The 23,960-nt window shown below is 38.2% G+C and overlaps 1 protein-coding gene across 1 annotated transcript in view; it reads right to left on the reverse strand.

The window, feature by feature from the left end:
* Dclk1 (doublecortin like kinase 1) overlaps positions 1-23,960 on the reverse strand; it is a 323,537-nt gene that overhangs the window by 16,442 nt on the left and 283,135 nt on the right. Inside the window, exons 12-16 of the mRNA XM_026395114.2 lie at positions 17,282-17,415; positions 15,356-15,433; positions 14,884-14,980; positions 11,981-12,061; positions 1,304-1,417 (exon numbers count right to left, since the gene is read on the reverse strand). Of these exons, the coding sequence (XP_026250899.1) occupies positions 1,304-1,417; positions 11,981-12,061; positions 14,884-14,980; positions 15,356-15,433; positions 17,282-17,415 (504 nt within the window). The remainder of the gene's footprint in view (positions 1-1,303; positions 1,418-11,980; positions 12,062-14,883; positions 14,981-15,355; positions 15,434-17,281; positions 17,416-23,960) is intronic.

Raw genomic sequence — 23,960 nt, forward strand, 5'->3', positions numbered from 1 at the left:
TTTTCTTAGAAAGAACTAAAGAGAGGGCAAGAAGAACCCCTTGAAATTTTAAAACCTCAGCAGCACTGAGGAGCTTCTGAAAGAGTGTGGATTCTATTTAGCACCATCTGTTTGCTCATGTGCCAGTTACCCACACACATGTAACTCACTATTGAAAAGGTTCAGCTGAGAAACGTGGAATGCACACTGTACCACAGCGAGTGTGCATGCATTTGTACCATTTGCAAATTCTGGAAGCCCATATGAAACATTTAGTAACCCAGATCTGGGATTGATTGTAGCATATAGGTTCCTTATTTATCTTTAGCTTTATTTAGAGCTTTAGCAAAACCAGAAAGGAAAAGAAAAAAAAAAAAAAGAAGAAAGAAAGAAAATAGAAACACCCTTAGAAGGAGTTAAACATTCGGTATTGCTCATGAGCGTGAGGAATGTTGAAAAGCATAAATAATTTCTAAAAATCTGACATCGTGTCTTAAGTTCTTTGTTCAGAAAAGCAAAAAAGCTCAAGTGATTTCCACATTGAATATGCTATTAAAATTTACATACTCTGGAAAAAAGGAAATTATTAACTCAAGCAATCTGGGACTTGAATATATTTACTTTAGAATATGACACCAGGAAGTATGAGGTTTCATTATTTCTTGGCCCAATTTAATCTTTGCCTAGAGCAGCTATCAAATTGCATGTAGTCTATATCTGCATGTATAGAACAGAAAGAAAAATGGGGGCGGGGGCGGCCATATGCAGCAGCATCAATAAAATGGTAAATGGTAAAAGACTTCAAATTTTAAGAAAAGAAATTTCCAAGGAGTAAGACATCATGACTTCATTGGGTATTCACAGCAATTCAGTCTTATGGTGCAAACTTCTGATGTATTTTTCTTTAGGATAAAGATCTGTGGTGTCCCAATCTCTGCTGGCTATGTTGTCTCTCTCAGCTTCCCCTCCCTTCTAGTCCTGGAGAAAGGACTCAGTAAACTCTCTTTTTTGAGAGCCAAAAAGTTTGCATTGGCACAGAGTCCAGTGTGGGGGAGAGTTTTTGCTTTAAAAAAATAAATTGTGAAATTAATATATACTGCAAGATACCCTGGAGGTGCTGGAAAATGATGAGATGCCCAGGGAAATGATTTGCACACACACACACACATATATAAACCCCATACCTCCTCGTGTGCATTAAGTGGGTAGAGCTGTCTAAAGAAATGACCTGTTCTGCTGTTTCTGGGTGGAATCTCCTGAGTAATGCCTGTCTCTTAGGCAGGTTGCTTTTAAAAAGTTAGAGGTGGATATTTCAGATGCTTACTGCTATGACAGAAACTCCGGCTGCTGTGCTGTTCGGCTTGGGGCCTGTGTTGAAATGCTTCTTTATCTTTCCAGCTACTGACAGCTGATGTTCATTTTCTGGGAGGCCATCATCCTGGAGGGAAAAAAAGAAATAAGAAAAAAAGTAAAGAAAGGAAAAAAAAAAAAGATACATGGGGAAACACGGCCAAAGTCTTCTAGTCCCAGGCTGTGATCTTAGATTTCTGGTGTCAGGAACAAAACAACCAAGGTCTTCCCATGAAACCTTGTTGGAAGTACTGCTCTGAGGTCTCATTCATTTCTATATCTGCCCTACAATTAATTTTCTCTGTGTCATCTGATCCTCAGAGGTGTGTTTCTAAACTTAGAAAAATATCTAAATTTAATCTGAATCTTCTGGTCTAAATTTGAAAAATCGACTTTCAACCTTGGCTCAAGGAACTATGTTAAAGAAAATGTTAATCCATTAAAAAATCATAATCATCTGCCTATCTGTTTTTCCTCTCTCCTAACCCATCATTTAGACCCCAAACCAAGGGAACTGGCAGACCTGGAATTGTGTATGACTGTAAATAAACTTAGTCTTGTTCCACAGCTACTCAATATCCATTCTAAAAATTCCGGACAGTCTTCCAAGCTAAAAATTGTTCTTTAAGTTTTAAATCCTTTTTGCTGCCTTCAGATCATCTGTTATTATGACATATTCCATATCAGAGCTCATTTCAACTAAGGCTTCTGCTCTCTGCTGGAGCCATATATGACTGAGGCTGGATAAATTGCTCTCCTGCACTAAATACTGTTAGAATAACAATAGCCAGGGTCAAGTGTACACCACCACTTACTAGTTCATGATGAAAAGGCTGCATGATCCCTGAAGGCAGAGACTATGGAATCCCCAGGTCTTATCCTGGAGCTGTGGCTTAGAGTAGATGCTTAATAAATAATTATGGAGCAAATGAATGAATGGATAATAGTGTTTATTATTATCTGTTGAAACCAAAATCTTGGCAAGACTACCTCATTTTTCTTCTCTCTTTCCTCTCCATTATTTTGCACTTCATTTCTTGGCTCTACCCAGGAAAATACATCTGATGTTCTGCAAGCAAGACACGCTTGCTCTTTTTGCATGAGCTGGTCTCTTCAGATGGGGTTTACTCCTTCTTTCAGTAATTGGGCATTCACTTATTCAATGGACACTGACTGCAAGTTTATAGTGGACTAGGCATTGTGATAGGTGGTGGGAAACTGCTGGTGAGCAAAGAGAATTATGGGTCCTGCTTTCCTGGGTCCCATGTGCCCTCTTTTTCCTTGAAAACTTGGGTCTGAATGAAGTTTTCTCCAATTAAGTATAATATATTCTAATGGCTCTTCTGTAAGCCCTTAATGCTTTATCATTATATCAATTTGCCCTATTTATATTTTTTTGGTGTTAAGTGATTTATATCTATCTATCTATCTATCTATCTATCTATCAATCAATCATCTATCATCCTTTCCCTTTTGTGCCATTTCTTCTAATTTTTTTTTTTATCTTAGAAGCACTTGGTTCAGTGTCCTGCACACAGTGGGCATTCAGTTTATGATATTCCTGGACTTACTGACTAATGACTAAGATAAGTAACAGCATGTTTATTAGGATGCATCTGAAATCAAATCTGGAGGAAGAAGGTTTTCCAGCAATGCCGAGAGAATTTTAAAGAATTCTGTGTTGTGTAAAGAGTTAGAAATAAAGTGAAGACCAATTATGGTGGGATGATATTTGAGGAGGGAACAGAAACAGGGACATATGTAGCACCTTGTACGTAAAGAGCTATGTTAGGATTGGCAGGATGTGGGAGGAAGAAATGATCTCTGCCCACTAGAACCCTTCAGGCTAACTGGGAGAGAAAGTATGCACACACCATGTCAAGTAATAAAACAGATCAAGATTAAAAAAAAAAAAAAAAGATCTGTCACAAGGCAGCTTCGCCTCATGGCTCAGCTAGAAACCCCAAAGGAATTCAGAGGAGAGAGGACACATTTCCCAATGTGAACACTCAGAACAGATTTCATGAGAGATATGGGATTTGACCTGGTCCTTAATGAAGGGGAGAAGGCTGACAGGGAGAGAGGAGGGAAGGGGATATTTTGGTACACAGTGGGTACAAGTAGAAGCCACTTATTGCTTGCCAAGCAGTAAGTCAACCAGTTTATCTCTAGGTAAGAGTTTATGGGGAAGAATAGTGGCAGAGAAAGCTAAAAGAATCGGAAAAGGTTGGACATAAGTAAGTACAAAAAAAAAAAAAAAAAACCCCAGAGATTGAAGTAGTGGTCTCAATTAGGAAAAAGGTGATGCTTTTTAATAAAAGGAATGTCAGCGTAGAGTATGTTTTATGCTACACCATCCAGTTGCTGACTCTACAAATAAAAGAGATGTTGGATGATAATCACAAAGAATTATGTGATCTGGAGTTTTATATATAAGGACAAATTCAATGGTGTATATTAAAAAAAATAGTGGATGGAAAATCAGGTCTCAAGAATTTAAGTCAGACAATCCTCTTAGAATTGAATTTGGGGGATATTTGAACATTTGACAAGGCATGAAAAATGCTGGAAGTCTTAAAAATATTAGCATCATGACTCTGGCATGTTTGGGGTTCAGTGTCCTTCACACAGTGGGCATTCAATTTAAGATATTCTTGGACTTATTGATTAATGACTAAGAGAAGTAATAATGTACTCATTAGGATGCATCTGAAATCAAATCTGGAGTAAGAAGTTTTTCCAACAATGTAGAGAGAGTTTGAAAGAATTCTGTGTTGTGTAAAGAGTTAGAAATAAAGTGAAGATCAATTATGGTGGGATGATATTTGGGGAGGGAACAGAAACAGGGACATATGTTTAAAGGGGCCACCCTCCTACAGTGGTACCCCATGGGCCTCACAGCCAACATGGTACACGTACTTTTAACCATTTGTTAATAGAGTTCCAAGCTACCTTGAGAAAATTAATTTATATGAACTTGCAATTATTTTGAAAATCATGATCAGGAAGCAGGCAGAGAAAGGTGATGCAAAGGTTAAATGTTAGTAGCCCTGAGCTAAGGATTGTACATGTATGATCTCTTTCATCCTTCATCTAGCATCTACTATGTGTATTCTTAGTCCCATTTTGAAGATGAGCAAACTGAGGCTCAGAAAGGTGAAATCATTTGCACAAGGTCATACAGCTATAAAGTGCTTGAGTCAGGTATCCATCAAATCTGAAAATGTTCATTATCCCATACCACTTTGCATTCATTAGCTTGGTGTCCAAAAGAGGCCCCTCAGTATTAAGTGAAAATACTCAATGAATCATCTTTTCCATGATGAAAATCACACAATGGTGAGAGGGAATGAAAACTGAATTAGGGGCTAAAAAAAAAAAAAAACACCCCAGAGAATATTTGTATTGAATTTAATGGAGCCTGGGAAGCATCTGAAGATCAGTAAAAGGGCTGCTGAGCATGCCAGGGGAGGTTTCTTGTGGCATGTAGTTAGAAACTTCTAGGTCACCTGAAGACTGGGTGTGGCAATGTGACCTAATAGGTTGGCTCCAGGATCCTGTGTGCATCAGGCAGTCCTGGATGGAATGAGGTTGCACTTTGCCAACAGAGTGGACCTGTGATTAGTGGAGACTGTTTAACAACCTGGGTGCAAATAAGGAGAAAAGCATCTGGGTTTCCATAGGAGCAGCCTCTATTTGCCCTTTCTGAGGGAGACTCATCTCTTGTTGAAAAATTCCAAGCCTGTGTCGCTTCCTGACCATTGGTATCTTTCCCAGAAATTTGCTTTTACCCCGTTCTACCCCCACCCCGGTCCCCTGTCAGTTCTTGAGCTCAGAGTTGGCTTTCTTATCGCCTCACAATGGACTTGGTTATCATTCCCCAGCCCTGTCTTGGTCCTAATCTCCTGTCAAGGTTCATAGCAACTCTTTTAGATGCTGGGGCCTGGGGGTTCAGGCTTCCAGTTTTAAATTCTAGTGAAGGTTCGCGCTTCCCTGGGGTTGTTAGTTTATGTTGAAGCAACAAAAGCAACGAAACAACTCTCACAAGTTGTCAGAGATGCTTCTGACTTCATAAATCTGAAAACATTTCAGTGTTTTTTTTCCCCAATGAAATAAGGCATCTCATCTAAAGGAGGTAAAACACGCACATGTGCACACGCATACCCTGGCAACTCAAAAGTCTGCACCATTTCTCAATAAATTTCAAAGGTTTTCAGCCTAATTGGATTAAGAGACATAAACAACTGGCTTTGCAAGGATCTAATCTGTACCTGAGCCATATGGATTGATGGCAGAGATTTAGCTAACTTACTGTCTTGCATCCATAAAATAAATAGGGCCATTAAAAACATACATTTTTATATATACATCTTTATCGCCATTATTTAGAAGAGATTATGTGCCAAAAATGTGCTATGAATTTTCTAAACGTGACAAACCTGGCAATATTTTACAAATAGTTAGAGTATTATTACCATACGTTCTGGTTTGGGAGTAGTTTCTGAAGTTTGACACGGGATGGTTGTGGTTTGAGGTTAGTGGTTTTTGATTTAGAAATTCCCATCTACCACTTGGCAGAGCATTGCAACTGACAAGAACAAAATTAGTTTGCAAAATGGAAAATGAACTCTCACAGCTGTCTGCAGGAGACCCAACCTCCAGGTCTCTATTCTCTAGGGCTGGCTGGGGAAGAGCTGGGGGGAGGGTGGTGGGCTCGGATGTGAGGTCACTCAGTAGAGTGAATTTCCCTTTTTCCTTGGGGAAACCATCTCAGGGGTCATGCATTAGAAAATCTTCCTCCCCTTGTGGATTTGGGTTTTGAATCATGGATCTGGTTTCCAGTGTATTCATTGCCAGACTCTATTATTAATAATATCTGTAGATTTATGGGAAGCATGTCAGTCTGGAGTATTTTACTACCAGAATATTCTGATTCAGTTGAAAACAATTCCAAATTCATTAAAGTGCTCTTCAAGGGCAGTTCTATTTCACCCAGATTGTGCTGCCTCTTGGTTCTTGTTAACCATCCCCAGCTGCACAGAACCACAGCACCTTGGCCCTCTACAGCATGAACCTGTGCACTCCTTCAGTTCACACTGCACTTGGGGAGAAAATGCAAAGTAATTAAGATCTACCTTAAAGCAAGGACAGGGTAAGATGCCCAAGTAAGAAGTTTGATGCATTATTACAATGTCATTGGGCTTAACTTAAATTCCTAACAAATTCTACCAGCACAATAAGATCAAGGCATTCAAATTTTTATGTGGGTAGGGCTGATTTTTTATTAGTCAGCATGAAATATCCTAGAAGATTATCCAGGCTCCTTTTTTTTTTTCCTTTGTCTTTTTCCTTTTGGAATATCTTGGCCTAGCAGTATCTTTTCAAAAGAGCAGGTAGGTAGGATAAAGGAGCTAAAATAAAATGTAAAGACTAGGAGGTGATAAGAAGTCTTGAAATGGCTGCACGACTAGACTTGATATATTCTAAACAGTCCTTCACATTAAAACAGTTTCTCAAACTTACTCTCACATTATAATCACCTTCCAAGCTTTGAAATTGCTGATACCCAGATGCCAGTACAGGAAAATCAAATCCGAATCCCTGGAGGCAAAACCCAGCCATCAGACTTTGTGCTAGAGACTCCACTGAGCTTTATGCTAAACTCCTTTGTGCCTCAGTTTTCTCATCCGCAAAGTAAGGAAAATAATTTGAGGTTAAAGAGACTCCTAGAATTATAGCAACCCAGAGGATTAGGAGAATAAAACAGGCAAAGGCGAGTTAGTATTCTGAAAACAAAAATGCAACCAAAGCAAAACATTTGAAATATGATAACAATGATAATTTGATCCTTATTACAAAGAAGAAATTTTGTTTTGGCAATGTCTATTTGGTTTGTAGATTTATCACCAACCTACATTTTTTTTCTTTTTTGGTATTGGAGATTGAACTTAGGGACACTCAACCACTGAGCCATGTCCCCAGTCCTATTTTGTATTTAATTTAGAGACAGGGTCTCACTGAATTGCTTATTGCCTCGCTTTTGCTAAGGCTGGCTTGGAACTTGAGATCCTACTGCCTCAGCCTCCCGAGCCACTGGGATTACAGGTGTGCACCGCTGTGCCCAGCCCAACCTACATTTTCTTTCCAAAAAGCTTCATCAGGGGCAAGTGACTCAACCTTCACCCTCATTCATGGAATGATCTAGATATATCATTGCCTATTTCACTCTTATATGTGCCTAAATCCTATGGTTCTCCACTAGATGTGTACTAAGGTTAGTAAACTCAGCTGGGACAATGCCTGTTGGGATATCATAACTATATTAGATAAGTTGTCAGGAGAAAGAAAAGCTGATAATGTCCACATAACCTACATGGAGCTTATGGCGTTCAAGCAGGATAATTTTTTTTTTGAGTGAGGGGCTCTCCTCCTTAATCCAGCTACTCTTAGGCCAATACTGATGACAATTTGCATTTCTTCACGTGTGTCAATAGGTAACAGAGTTGCTGCCCTGCTCAGACTCAAATTCTTCATGCATTCACTAAGTATCTATGTTGGTGCTGGGGCTTCAGAATGTCCTCTCGGGCCCTTTAAGTATATGATCCTCTTTCTATCCTCTTTAGAAGCAGAGAAGTTGATCCTATTTTCCCCATTCCACAGGCAGGAAAACAGGTTTGAAGGAATGAAACAACTTGCCCAAGGTCACACAGGTATTCAAGCTCCTTCTGGAAGTCTCCATCCCTTTCCTATGCACTTGGCTGCATGTTGGTGATATCATTCATTCAGTGGGCTCACCAGAACCATCCACCGAGAGGCCATGCTCATGACCCTTTGAGGCCAAGGATACCAAGAAGCAGGGTGGGGTTTGCACCCAGAGTGTGTTAAAAATAAATGCGAGCTCAGAGGAAGCTCCTGGAATGAGGCTAAAACAAGTGACTTTTGCTGACTTAATTTTTAAAATTCTATTTCCCTTATGCTCTATTTTCTGTTTCATAAGAGAACTGCCTTTTCAATTCCAAGTGTTCCAGGTGGAAAGGTCATCGTATAAGCAATAGAGAAAATTAGAACTAATGAGAGCGCAGGAAGAGCTCTCTGCCGACCTCCTTAGGGTTCACATAATTATTATTACCTCTCTCCCCCTTAGGGAGTATACTTTGTGGTGATCAGATATAATTTGATTGCCAAATGCAAAACGTCTCGTTAAATGGATATCCTTTTAAATCCCTAATTTATTTATTTTGATGGCCTGGTCATTCCTGTGTTGCACTCAGAGACCTCAACAAATGCTAAATGCTGTCTGTGAAAGCTTACATATTGTTTTGAGACAAAGAAAATAAGCAGTCTTCTATTTAGTTGCTATGTAAAAGTATACATAGAAATTGCCTTCTTTCCAAAGGCAAAGAAGCAGTTTCTACACAAGGCATTCAAAAGGTTTTGCTAAAACCAATACAGATATTTTTCTCCCTTAGAATGTAGTCTGGTTGAATTATGTAAAGGGTTATCTTTTTTTTTTAATCTCCTTGTGGCATTCAAACAGGATCTTTACTTATTATTAAAGGGCCAGAGAGGACATTCTGAAGCCCCAGCACCAACATAGATACTTAGTGAATGCATGAAGAATTTGAGTCTGAGCAGGGCAGCAACTCTGTTACCTATTGTCACATGCTGATTATTACTTAAACATTACTCTTGATTTTGGAAAGTGCTTTTAGGGAATCTGTGAGGAAAATCTGAAAAAAAAATAGTAGAAATCCAAGTTCCAGAGGGAGCCACTGAAGATAACTGCCAGCAAGATGGGACCATGTGTGCAATGCAGGTAGAGGAGGCAGAAAGTTAATGCTAAGAAAATGAGCACCTAGGTTTTCAAAGGTAAGAGCCAGAAGTCTTCTTAATCTTCTTTTTCTACCCCAGTTGGGTTGGGATAATATTGATAGAGCACTATTTGTCCTGAAGTCAAGGTAAGCATTTCTCTTGTTTCTAATTGAATTCTGGACCCCTCATGTATAGATTTGCTCACATTCACAAAGTCACCTTTCAGCCAATGTCCATGTTGGCTGGAGCTGACCCTACTGGAATCTTCTTTCCAGCCTCCTGCAGGTCTGAGCTTTGGCATTGTTCCAGGAAACTTCCATGGCAACCTCCCCACAGAGGCTGGATAGGCCAGCCCTGCTCACTGCCCTTAACTGTGGCTGCATCAGACATTGCTCCTGAGAGCGGGTCTGGCAGGCAGTAAAAATAAAATGTATTTAGGAATCTAAAATGGCTCTTTGTCACCCATTAATCTCTTCCTTCTGTGGCTCATGATGATTTTTTTTTTTAAGACTTGACCTTTTTTCTTTTATAACTTTGTTTATTTATTTATTTTTTTGAAGTATGGGTTGCTGAGGATCAAACCCAGTGCCTCACATATGCTGGGCAATCACTCTACCACAACCCCAGTCCTCATAATGAGTTTTTGAAAGCCACATTTCATGTTCAGGTTTTCCAGTTTATTTTTTGTGGTCATCTGTCTCAGTCTTTCTAGGCCTAAAGTGCAATTGGACAAATTGTGGACCTTAGCATTTCGTTAGTCCATGTTGACTGTCAGAATCAACTGCTGTCCTCAAGACAGCCTGGAGCTAGCTTGTGGCATTTCTTACCTGAACACCTAAGGGAAAGGCACCATGACAGAGTAAGTTAGTATGGAAAGGTTGCTAACTTGTATTCACAATGACCACAATATTGCTGATGTCCACAATGTGTCCTTATTCAAAATTCCCAGTGCTTCATGTTTAACAAAAGGAGGAGAGAGGTAGGACGGTGAGAATACCTGACAACAAATTCTGGCTCTATTGCAAGCTTGGATGGTTGGAGAAAATCACTCCCACAATGTCAATGTCCTTATCTGTAAAATGGGGACAATAATATTGGCTCTGCCTATCTCCTTGGCTTTTTACTATACTCAAATAACTGCATCCTTCTCATTTCACAGGAAAAGATAATGCAAAGGTTGCTGAGGCTCCAAGTGAGTACTCTTGGATGTGAGAGCCCACTATCCCAGATACTGAGGGGATTAATATTTTTGTACATCTTTACACCAATTAGAACACTCTGCTCTATGAAAAGACTTAAAGTAAGCCTCAGCTGCAAATCTCGATGCATTCATATTCATTTATATTCTCCTGTCATATAAATATAACCTTGCAGCAGATTGTGAAGAATCACATGCACACATAAAACCTAGATCCAGGGCCACCAAGTCGGAGAACTTGAATACGATTCCAAGCTCCTGATACCTCACATGTTGGTACCTCACCTTTTGACTGTGCTTGCAATCATGGCTTGTCCTCCATAATTAGTTACTTTGGAAAAAAAAAAAAAAACACTTGACTGCCTGCCAAGATGACAATTCAGAGGAAGAGAACATTTTGTTGCCAGATCATTCATGCAGTAGCCTGGCAACATTGATATCAATGAGCTAACAATTTTATGAATGCCCATTTCTTTTGGTCTATATACATATCTATAACCAAATCTGTCATCTGTCTTCTCTTCTGGTAGGAAGAACCAGTCAGTTTCAATGGGAATAACATCTTCAAAAGTTAAAGGAAAGATCAACTTTTGGAATTACAATATATAGCTTGCAATTGATAAAAAAGAAAATAAGTTAATATTTAAATAAATTTCTTAAAAATAGTTTTAATAGAAAAAAGCATTATTCATGTTAAAGCATCAGTAGTCCTTTCTTTGACTATGATCTTACAATTTAAAGCCAGATTTCTTAATTAAACGTTTTATAAAGTCACATTTTAAAAACACTAAATTTTCACTTTGACAAATGAAAGGAAAAATGGATTTTACCTAGACTGCAGACAGTTAGGGAGTGTCCCCATCTGTCAATGGGGATTACAACAGCAGCTAGATTAGTAAATTATAAAGTTGTGGGGAAGAACACAGTTAATGTATATGAGGTGCATAAAACAGGACTGACGGACTCCTGAAGTTGAGCAGTCTGTGTAAACTACTATTATTATTTGTCCAAACAAATCGTATCTATCAGTTGTAGAGAGACACAAGGTCAAAAAAAGAAAAAAAAGAATGACTCTGTTCTGGAAAATTCTTTCCTAGCTAAAGAAATATCACTAGACTCTTGTACTCAAAGGACAGACATAGAAGCAGCAGGTTGGAGCTCTAAGAAATGCAGAGCTTCAAACTGCTGCACTAGTAATTGTATTTTAGGATCTCTCATGGGGTTTGTGAGCACATTCAAGTTTAAGAAATACTGCCTGGAGTGCTCCTGGGTACGTGAGTAAACCCCCTGGAGTCATTTGTACGTTGGAAGGAAGGACACAGTAGTAGGACTGATTCAGAAAACCTTCTTTGTCTTATTGATGATTATTCAGCTGCAATCTGGACCATAGAAAGTAGGTTGTGGGGTAGGGGATGTGGATCACCTGTCCCTCTCCAGTTAGAAGGCGTCCTATTGGAATCAAATGAAATGGACACATCAGATACCCTCAGGGAACGAATGTAGGATTCTGTAAATGGTCTGGCTCATTTAGGGGAAGGAACAAACCCAAGCACTACAGGAGGCAATATCCTTAGGAAATCTGCAAGCAGTTTTTCAAAGGAAGGCTAGGTGTGCATAGAGGGAGGGGAGTAAGTCACTTACATTAACCCAGGGATGCTCAAGGACCTGCACAGCTGAAAATCGCTGATCCACATTGACCAACAGCATCATGGTAATGAGCTCCTGTGAAGGGGAACATTAGACTCCATTTATTTGACTTTGAAGGTGAAAAGCTGGGTGTTTGCAAATGTGGGCTTTCTCTTCCTTTTGGAAAAGCATTTGTAAAAGCCCTTAATCTTAATTATATCAATTCCACTTACCTGCAACTACCTGAATAACATCTTCAAAAGTTAAAGGAAAGATCAACTTTTGGAATTACAAATATATAGCTTGCAGTTAATAAAAAATGAAAATAAGTTAATATTTAAATAAATTTCATAAAAATAGTTTTAATAGAAAAAAAGCATTATTCATGTTAAAGCATCAGTAGTCCTTTCTTTGACTATGATCTTACAATTTAAAGCCAGATTTCTTAATTAAACATTTTATAAAAGTCACATTTTAAAAACACTAAATTTTCACTTTGACAGATGAAAGGAAAAATGGATTTTACCTAATCTGCAGACAGGATATTTAGGCTTGAAAGAAAGGAATGAAAAAAGATGTAGAATTTCCAATAGCTAGTTGGTAAAATAGAAAGAACTTTTAGGGGGTTGGTGCTACAGACTGTACCCAGAGGCTCATGTACATTAAACATGTGCTCTACCACTGAGTTACATCCCCAGCCCAAGAGTAGCCAAATGATTCTAAGGAAATGTGTTAAAGTTGCTTCAAAAATTTCCAGACTTATCAATACAAAGAAAGTGGAACTATTAAGAGGTAAGTGACTTGAAAATGCTGCATTGAAATTTTCCTATGAGCTCAAAGTGATTTGGACCTTCCCTATGAGCTCAAAGTGATTTGGACCAGGATGGCACAGCTCTCTCTGGTCAATTTGTCAAACATCTGTCCACTTTTAGAAGTTCCAAATAACAAAATGGTTAGATAGGCATTATCTGGTTTCTTATGTACACAGGCTCTGAGTACCACATGGAATGGGAATGACTGATTTCCATTGATGTGGAATCTACCTTAGCTTTCTACCAAGCTTTCCATTCACTTTCTAGCTTGGATCAAGACTTTTTAAAGCTGTGACTGTGCATAGTGCTCTCTGCCAGGTGCTGTGGGGATAAAGGAGATGGTCCCATTTGTCAGTAACTGTAAGCTCGCAGGTATAGAGTTAGAGCATTAAGAGTTGGGCAGATTCCTGAAAAACCTGGTTACAGGTGACAGTGCTCCAACCCTACCCCAACACCACCCCAGTTCCTTTTACCTCTGGCCTTTCTTCTGACATTTCTCTTATTTCCCTACATTTCCCTAATTCCAGAGGTGGATTCTTGGACAGTTGAAGCAAATGAGAGACTTGTGCCCAATATGCATCATTTCCTATGCAAAGGGGTTAGATCCAAGGGATTCAGTTTTAATTTGTACTTACACTCAGGATATAGCAAAAGGAAAGTCATACGCATTGAACAACCAAAAGATGATTATTTTCAACATCAAATTTTCAAAAATGTAAGTCAATGCTTGTAACATGATACAGGTAGAGTATCCCTTATTCAAAAATCTTGGGACTAGAATGCTTCAGATTTAAAATTGTTTTCTTTTTTATTTAATTTTAGAATATTTGCATTACATAAACAGATATTTTGGGAATGAAACCCAAATTTAAATACAAAATTCATTGTTTCATATGCATCTTATACATATTTATAGCTTCAAGATAATTTTACACAATACCTTTAGTGCACCTATGTTATGACTACAATCCATCATATGAGGTCAGGTGTGGAATTTTCCACTTAGGAGATCATGTTGGTGCTCAAAAAGTTCAGATTCTGAAGCATTTTGGATTTTCAAATTAGGGATATTCGATCTACGTAAATTTAAAAGAGATCAATTACAAGGTTTTGCTTCCTTTCCAAAGTCTACTAATATGCTAATGTAAGAATTTTATAGTCTTTTAGATGCTGATCTGTATTATTTTAAAAGTGTGTTAAAACATACATAAAATTTAGCATTCATCCATTTTTGAGTGAACATTTCAGTGGCACTCAGTATATTCACATTATTGTGTAACCATCACCACTATTAGTTCAGTGGGATAAACATCATATGTTTGATTCCCTGCCTCTAAACAAACATAGCTTCCCCATAAATTCTTTGTTGATCATTTCAACCTATGTTGAGGATGAGCTTTCTTCCCTTTGATTGGTTAATTGCTTGATTAACTTACCCATACATTATTAATTTGTTGAATACATATTGATCACTAATTAGGTACCAGTTATGATTTAGGCACTGATGATACCACAATGAATAAAATGGACAAAAATCCTTGCCTTCACAGAATTTACATCCTATTAGGGAGAGTGTGGAAATAAACTACATGAATAGAACATATCCTCCTATCTATATATGTCTATTTACCTATGTAGGTGAGATAGGTGGTTACATGGTATACCAGATGGACATAAGAGTTTACATTTTATAGAGAAAAATAAAGCAGATAAGGAGGATCAGGCAAGCCAGGTAAGGCTTAAGAGCTGCAATGGGAGATGGGGTGGTCTGGGAAGGCTTCACTGAGGAAATGATAAGACCTGAGAAGGGTGTAGCAATGTGCCATGAAGAAATCTGAGCTGGGCTCAAGCCTGGTGAGGAGGGAACACAGAAAGAGGTTTTCACAATGTCACTGGAGTGACAATAAAGTAGAGTCACTTGGTAAGTGCTTGTTAGGATGGCCAAGAACTGATGGTTGGATGTCTGTGAAATGTTAGAAAACCGAGTAATTACAACTAAAAGGTATACAAATCACATTTATGATATCATTAGTCTCTTTGTGCACAATGATTTGGAATCAATAATTTCTCTAGGCTGTAAGGAAGAGGCAGGCACTGGCAACCTACCTTTGCAGAATCAGAAACATTATCCCAGTACGGAGAAGGAAAGTCCACTTGCCCCATCAAGATCTGATCAAAAAGCACCTCCTGGTCATCACCACTTCTGTTTAGATGAACAACAACAAGGAGAAAATAGCACTAAAAGGTCAACTCAGGGCATGTTTCATCATTTTTTTTATGCACTGAGCCCTTCCTTTCCCCATAAATGTGTAAAATGTGTGTTCTTAAAGCAATCGAAAACGTCAATATGCAACTGTTTGGGTAAATTAAGAAAGAATGAGTTTTTAAATTATATGAGGAAGATTTATGGAAGGTATATAAATTAGCATGCACAATATGGAAAAAAACAACAGGCATTTCAAGTGAAGTTATTATGTTCTTTTCCTGCTTCAGGCCCCTTTGTTCAAGAAAGGCAAATGGATCATTCAGAGAATAGAGAAATACTCTGTTGGTGCCTATTAAAAATTGCTGCCCATACCCACGAAATGGAGGGAAACCACACAGCAGGATGTAAGTGATTACACCAGCTGCCCAGATGTCCACCTTGAGGCCATATCTGAAAAAATAAGTGATGTTAGAGTTAGCAAAGTCAGGCCAGGACAAATTATGGGGCATGCTTAAATAGATGACTCTTCTATTCCACACCATAAAGGAGACTGAACAAAATAAAAAACCCAATGACAAACAGTAAACCAAAGCCCACCAGCTAAACAGAGTTCAAGGAAGTAAGTATAAAAAAATTAAAAAGACTATCTAAGGCATATGAATAAAAATGAGGGGCTGGGGTGGCTCAGTGGTAGAGCGATCGCCTAGCACATGCGAGGCCCTGGGTTCGATCCTCAGCACCACATAAAAACAAATAAATAAAATATAGGCATCGATATAACTGTAACTAAAAAATAGACATTTTTTAAAAATCAGAGCTATGCGTGCCTCGTAGGCTCATATCCAAATATCAATAAGTGAATGGTGTCAGCAAAAAGGTTTATTATAATCATACCAATTTTGAGATAGAAATGGACCTAACTCTCTAATTTTAGTAATCATAATTATTTGAAGAACATTCTCCAGCTTATGAAGAGCTAACATATATTATCCTATTTAGTTTTCCCAATGACTTTGTGGGTTAGATAGGACAAATATTACCTATTTTATAGAAGATAAAGCAAGTTCAGAGGGTGAACCTGTTGCTCAAGATAGCACCATTAGTAACAGAAATGGACTGTCTTCAGAGTCTTCAGGGCCCAACCAAATTCTCTTCCCACATCTCCTCAACCCTCCCAGCAGACTGTCAGAATATGTCCCAGTAGCAGATGTAGCTATGTCAGTGGCAGCACTTTCTGAGGGAGGTCAGGTAAGGTACAGATGTGGCTTCCAAAATCACTCAACTCTGACAAATAAAAAGTCCCCATTCTCTCATATCTCATCCTAGGAGTTTCCCTATTGGGGTTTCCTTCTCACCTTTTTTGTCTTTCTGCCCACTGGTTCTATGGTACAAGTAGAAAAATCATCTTCAAGTGGTCACAGTGGATGACACTACCTGGATTCCCAAGTGTGGACTGGAATTGCTAATGAAAGAAAATGGGGCTGTCCCTCCCAATTTCAGATCAACTTCAGCACCTCATGGCTCTGACTATGGCTGTTGGTAGGAAATAGGTTCTTAGCTGAAAAAGCCTTTCTTTCAGGCTAACCTGAATTCAAATACTGACTTAGTCGCTAAAAGGTCATGAGCTTACAGGATACTTAAGCCCTCAGAGATGAGTCTCAGTGGATCTATGTGCAAAATGGGAATAGTTCTTACTATTCACCAGAAGAACAAGAATTAAGTAAATGAGTTTAAGGACTGGCATGTATTAGGTTCTTAATAGTAATAAGTTATTTCACTTTCTCTCCCCATTTTAGTGTAGAGATTTTCATTCCCCTGATTCTGTATAAAGAAACCAGCAAATTCTCAATGGTCCTCTGATGCCTAAGGGTGTTTACTCCACAGGAAATCAATGGATTTCCAAAAGGACCAAAACAGGATCAGAAATGTATAAAGGTGGCTGAGAGAAATAACCACAGGAGAGTGTAATCACCACACAACAGTGTCTTTTTTCCTCCAAAAGCAAGTTAATTACCATCACTGTACCTTTCTCTGTTAGTCTGAACATTTTTTACTCTGGGGTTAATAACTTCCATTCTACCTTTAACAAAGCCCAAATGATGGCTTTAAACAAGATTGCAGTAATTGGTAACTTGATTGGGAAAGCATAGAAAATAGCTCCTACTATAAAAGTTAAAAAACAAACAAACCTGAGGGCTGATTCTGTCTGGATGGGCCAGAGTAGTACTATGTTTCTTATCATCAAGGTAGCCCAGTTCTTTTGTAAGCATAGAACTAAAACACAGAAGAAGCATTTACCCAGTCTCTGCAATTATTTCAGGAGCCACATATGTTGGGGTGCCACAGACTGTGTATAGGGGGCCATCTACAATGGTGGCCAATCCAAAGTCACCCAGCTTCAGGGATTTGCTGCCATCTTGGTGCTCATATACCTAAAATAAAAGTAAAAACACAATCACCTTAAAACTAAGAGCTCAAGGGCTTTTTGTTGATAAAACAAGGGACAATATGGTTTAAATTTAATGTACATAATATTAATAAATCAGGCAATTATGCACAATATTTTTTTTTAGATGACTGCAAAGTTGGAAATACAGCCAATGGAAATTCGCTAAGTAAACAATGGTACATTCACACAATGGGATGTACATGGCCTTTAAAATGGTGATGTGAGGTTATACTCATTGTAATAAATTATGTTTGGGAGGTAAGGATGTAAGATTTCAGACTGGTTTGTATAAAATGTCTATTATATCAAAAAATAAAACAATATAGAAAAGAAGTCTGAAAGAACACAGTTTTGTGTGTCTATCTCTGGGTGGTAGGATTATAAAGATCTTTTTCTTCTTCTTACCTGTATTTAATGCTTTCTACAATTAAAGTTGATTTGAATAGTAAAACGAGGCATAGAAAGTTTCTTGTGCTTTATTTTATGAAAATAATTACTTCTTTATCCCAATATATGAGAAGCTTTAAATATGCCTTTTTAAAGTAACTACACACATATTAAAATACTTTATTTTCAGTGCTCTACATTTCCGGCAAGATCTATTTACATTTTTTATTAATAATTGAGAGGGATATTAACATTTCATTTTACCTGTGGCAATTTGGAAAGATTTATCAGGTGCAGAGTCAGCATTCTGTCCAGGTTTCCTTATTAAGGCAGTAAAAGTTTCTAGTCTTTCACCCAACAAATCAAAAAAAAGGATGCCTATGACTGTAGGCAAGTATTTATATGCTTTAATTCTAGTCTGTGATCAAACCAAAAGGATATGCTCTAAAAAGTATCCCAAACAACTTCATTGATTAGAAAGAAAGGATCAAAGGGCATTCAGAACTCTTACTCAGTGCCCTCTGGAATCAACAGGATAAAGAAAAGAAAACCGCAGTACATTTCTGGTATTTCTAGCAAGGGCAATCTTTCAGAGATGCCTCAAGGAAATGAAATTTTCCTCATACATCAAAATAATTCATGCAGTAAGTCGAGGCTCGCATGTTCTTCTGTTATCACTCTATGATCATCTGGTACGTGCTGAAGCAGTCTGCACCTCCTGCACAGCAAGACATATCTCCACACATCAGGAGTGCTGCTACTGTTCACATGCATATCCTCCATCCTTTGGAAAAACTTGATTCACTTTGCATTCCACTATAACACAAAGTGCAGATGTTTGGCCAGCTAAGCTGCAGAATCAGCAATGACCATTTGCATCCAACTATTTTGGCAGCAGCAGTGGTCAGATTCTTCTCTCTAGAGAGGCTGGGTAGAAATTATTCTTTTATATCTGTTCACGTTCAGAACATGGAGTCTTTTCCCCCAGAGCTCTGGATCACCTTTTCCCCCAGAGCTTTGGATGCCCTGGTCCAAAGAGTGGGGGATCACCTGCTCGGGTGTTAGGGGAAAGACAGCCATGTCTTTAATAAGTCTGGTGGGCTGGACACTTAATGAAGCAGCTGTGCAGCCCTGGTCACCTTAAACAAGTCTGAGTTAGGACTTGGAGGCATCAGAACTGCAAAACACAGTATTGTCCTCAGCCTAAATGTTCTCAGGACAAAGAAACCCCTAAATTGTAGTCCCATTGTGCTGGACATTCTGGTCATCTAAACAACAAGCAAATGTTTTTCATGAAAAGAAATATGAGATGGAAACATCTACCAGATCATCTGTCTAGTTTACTTCCCCTGTAGAGCAAAATTGTTTACTTCCTTAGTTCCCTTTTGTTACTAGTAATCTTTCTAAAATGCAAAATAACCTCTTGCTTTGATGTTCTGCTAGGTCCAAACATTCATGATGTGTGCTTTGGGAGATGGTACAGATTTTGATCTATTCAACCCCATTTATGCAAGAGTTCTGTAGATTAAAAAAAAAACCAGTGTCTATATCACCTAATTTATTCAAAAGTTAGATAAAACCAGATGTTGGGGAATCCAATCATTAAATCCCATTAAAGTTCTGAATATGACCATGTAATTCTCTCACATGGAGCAAGGGTTTTATTTTTGAACCTATATTTTATCAGGAAATATGTATTTATCATATGTAACATATGGCCATATATTAATTATATTTTATATAGATGAGCAATAAAGTCCAAACTTCTCATAACTGAGAAAAACTCAAGGCTCTGTGTTCAATCCCAGCCCAGCACAACAAGCAAAAGAAAAAGTATACATTAAAAGGCTACATAAATGAGGAAAGCAAGGAAAACCTAAAAGTAGTAATATTTCTAAAATACCAAAGTCATTTAAATGAAGTCTATTGAATTTATAATTTTAATGTTGTGTTTTCTCCTTCTTTAGTCACTTATCCAATGCCCCCTCCTGTTTTTTTTTGTTGTTGTTGTTGTTGTTTGTTTGTTTTTTTGCTTTTTTGCTTAGAACTTTCATGAACATTAAGAGATTGGACTGATACTTAGGAGAGACAAAAAGAGCTTACAGACAAAGACCTATTCCATGTAATTGAAAACATTGCAAGACTGAAGTACATTAGAAATGTGTCAACAAAATATTTTTGCAGGTGAATAAATGTCCAGTCCTCTGGTTTTAGAATTCTGTTTAACTTATTGTCAGGCAGGGCAGGAAACAAGGTTACTTTTGGGGCTTTCTCTGTCAACACTTTGGGAGAATGATGGAGAAGTATTTATTCCAGTGTTTCTTCTCCTCCAATGGGAGAGTCCCTTTCTGAAGTGGCATAATGAGTTCTCTCACCCTGGCCCTCACCATAAGTGCCTGCTGCAACCTGAGCTCTGTTCACCCTCATCTCTTCCTGAGCCAGTTTCAGAGGGGCATGAGAGAGGCCATTTGCAAATACCATTAAAACTTTGTTATACATCATAGATTGCTCAAAACATCTGTTTCAAGAGTGCATGCACACACTGGTGCACAAGCATGCATGTGTGCGCACACACATCCTTGCAAAACCATCTCTATAAAGTATTTTCCCAAATGGTGGCTGTAAATTCACTTTGAATCAAGTTTTTAATTGAAAGTTAGAAATCAGAAAAGCTTCTCACCAGTTCTTATCTTAAAGGCTGAGTCCTTGGCTTACTGTACTCTCAGAGTCATTCTGTTCCTCAGTATGCCTGCTCATCTTGACCATCTTTCAGAAAGGACATTAGCAGGCTGCAAGTACAGACTTGGACAACCTGATTCGGCAAGTGGGGTTCTGGTGTCAGAGGAACTTCTTGCTATAACTGTGTTTTAAAGCCTCTATAAAACATGACCCACACGTAAAGTGGGAGTACAACAATTGTCAGTCAAGGAGTGCTCACAACATGAGATACAATGTTCAGCCCAGGTCCTTTAAATACTATAGATGTTCCCCCACATCTTAAACACTGAGGGACTATTAAAGAGATGAGGATTAGTGCAAATTACCCAGTATGTAGTGCTTTCACTGTTTTAACTAAGCAATAAAACTGTGTAATTGTACAACACTAATTGAATGCAGCTACACATAATTGTGGGCTGCCATATGTATCCTATTACCATAAAGACTGTCAGTATTTTGTAAGCTACTCTTGTGATCATTGCAGATGGCTATAGTCAGAGAAGTTGTTCTCTAGGGTTTATTATATGGCTATAAAGATATCCCATGATTTGACAGACTAAGTGTGTTAAATGGCAACAATTATGAAAAAGGTTCCAATTAAAAACTAAAGTCATGTTAACCAAGAAGAGCTAAAGTGAGAGGTCAGGTGTGTGGATTTTGAGCATACTGGTATTTCTCTTTTATAAAAAGGATTTTATTTTGCATCTTTTCTGTTTATTTGGGGTTTTGCACCCATGATAACTTGCTGAACAGTAGATGTTTGGGCATATGCTTGACTTCCCTTGGATGGGAAACTGAGACCATTTGGAAAAGTTATTTGAAAAAATAAAACATTTAATATATAGCCATAAAAATGCAGCCGGTGGCCATAAAATATTATGAAAATTCACAGATAACCTAAACCCAGTCAAATGGTTTCTGAGATTCCCATAATTGAGGACTAAAAGCTGACTAGTATAACAGATGTGTTGGAACAAACACAATTCTTAATGTTGCTACAAATTCAAGGATAGCCCTGTTGAAATGTTGGCTAATGAATCATTAGTAACCACTGAAATAGTTTTCACAGAGGAGCTCAATAGGTACTAAAAATTATTTCACCAAATAGAATTGGAAAAAAGTAGCATGAAATTGACAAAGCCATGAAAAGAGGTCAATTTACTTTTTAACATATATGGTATCCCTTTAAAAAGACATTGATTTTCCTCCAGCCACAGTGCATGTCCTTTGTGATGCTTTCTAAGGAAAAAGGATTAAACTTAAATCTTTAAGAAGCAAAGCATAACAACATTTAAACTGGGAGTTATTTTGCAAAATGCACTTACAGTCACACACTTTTGAATTAGAACTTGTGGGAAAAAATACACTGCAATTAAAAAAATCATATCCACATGCAAATATTTATGAAATCCAAGTTAAATAAAATAATAAAACAATAAAATTTGCATAAAGGAGGAGAAGGGAAACAATGTTAAAGAGAGAGATAAAATTGCTTCTCTTAGGTTTTCTACTGGAGATAGCTGGGAAGATGGAGAACGGAAACTCCAAGAAACCTGATTCTCATCCTCAATTTAAAATAGTCATGAAACCATCAAAAAAGGGGTTCTAAGCAGCTGCAGTGAGATACATAAACATCACACTCCAGATCCTGTTGGGAATTGTATCCTAGGATTTTGCCAAAACTGTGGGAACTCAGTATCATCTAAGGATTTTATTATGTTTTTGTCACATAATTGATATCTAATATGCCATTGTGGAAAACTTAGAAAAGGCAGGCACTGTGGAGGAAGAGGAACTCAAATCACCTATAATCTCCACACTCAGATATAACCATTGTTAACATTGTATCCTATGGACTTTCAGAGCTTTCTTTCCCTTTCTTGCTCTTCTTTTCCCACTGGATAATGCATCCTGAATGTTTTCCCAAGTGAGTAAGTATAAACATATAGAATTATTTTCGGTGGCTGCTGGAGATTCCATTATATGGAAACACTATAATAATAATAATCCCCCACCATAACTACTACCACCGCCATTTATTGAGCACAGGGGATGTGCCAGCCACAGTGATGAGGATAATGTGTGCATTGTACCCTTTGATCCCTACAAACAATCCTATTAATTAGAAATACTCTTAGTGACATTTTTCAGGTAAGAAAATTGTGGTTCAGCGACATTAAGTAACATGCTCAATGTTACACAGCTAGTAAGTAACAGAGCCAGAACTTAAAATCAGATTTGGCAGATTCTGTGATTCTAACCAGAATGTCTTCCTGCCACACCATCATGTCACTGTTTAACTCCTCAGTACCCTGAGGCGAGTGTTTCAATATATACTGTTCTTCCCCCATACTGAAAAACACTGAAATGAACATCCCTACACACACACACACACACACACACACACACACACACACACTCCTATGTACATAGCTAATTTTCCCTTGGTTATGTTTCTAGAAGTGGAATTATTGGGTTACAGGGTTCAGGTATTGTTTAAGCTTTGACTGTCTATTACCAAGTTGCCTTTCAGAAAGGTTTTATTGAGTTATTCCTCCATCAATACATATCCAATGACTGAGAAGCGTTATCTTGAAGCAGATCCTCGAAGAACAAGGGCCCTCAGTCAATGCTTAGTTTAGAAACTGGCACACTGTTGTGTCAAACTACATAATGTTTCAGGAAAATGTCTGGCTTCTGTTTTCCCTTAACCTTCATCCACATTCAGAAAGCAGAAGTATTTTTTCTAGGCACCCAAAAGAGGGATCCTTTAGTTTCTGCTTAGACATTACAATGTGTACTTACCTGTGAGAAGGGCCATTTAATTTTCAAACAGGTATAATGGTTAGAAAGGTTTTCTTCATATTAGCCCTAAATCCCTTGCCCATTAATCTCTTCTCTTTGCTTTCTCAGTGCTGTCAATATATATTCACACCCCCCCCCCCCCAATTTCTCTTGACTTCCACTTGGCAACTTTTCAGATATCTGATGAAAGACATCCTTGCCCCATGAAGTCCATCCCTTCTCTGGGAGAATTCAGGGCCCTGTTACAGTATGTCAGGTGGAGTGAGCAGTCAGAGGACTCTCTTGATGGACACTCAGTGAGAGAACTCTCAGGGCACATTAATAGTCCTAGCAGCCGTGTCCCCCTGAGACTCACAGTGAACTAGAGTTGACACATGGCCCTTCTGACCTGCAACCAGGCCAAGTTTTCCCATTATTCCTTTTTTGTAATTATCAATAAAACAACTATGCCAGAACCACCGAGTTCATAGAGATTTATGTTTATTTCTCATGAAATTTCACCTGACTGATTTTGAACCTTTATAAAGCCAAAGGTATCCTTGGATCTCAGTTCTGTCATTATTTGGTATCATACATCTTCATTTAAGACAGAGTCAAAGTTGATTAGGGCAGGGCTAG

This window comes from Urocitellus parryii, chromosome 2, assembly GCF_045843805.1.
Source record: "Urocitellus parryii isolate mUroPar1 chromosome 2, mUroPar1.hap1, whole genome shotgun sequence".
NCBI lineage: Eukaryota > Metazoa > Chordata > Mammalia > Rodentia > Sciuridae > Urocitellus > Urocitellus parryii.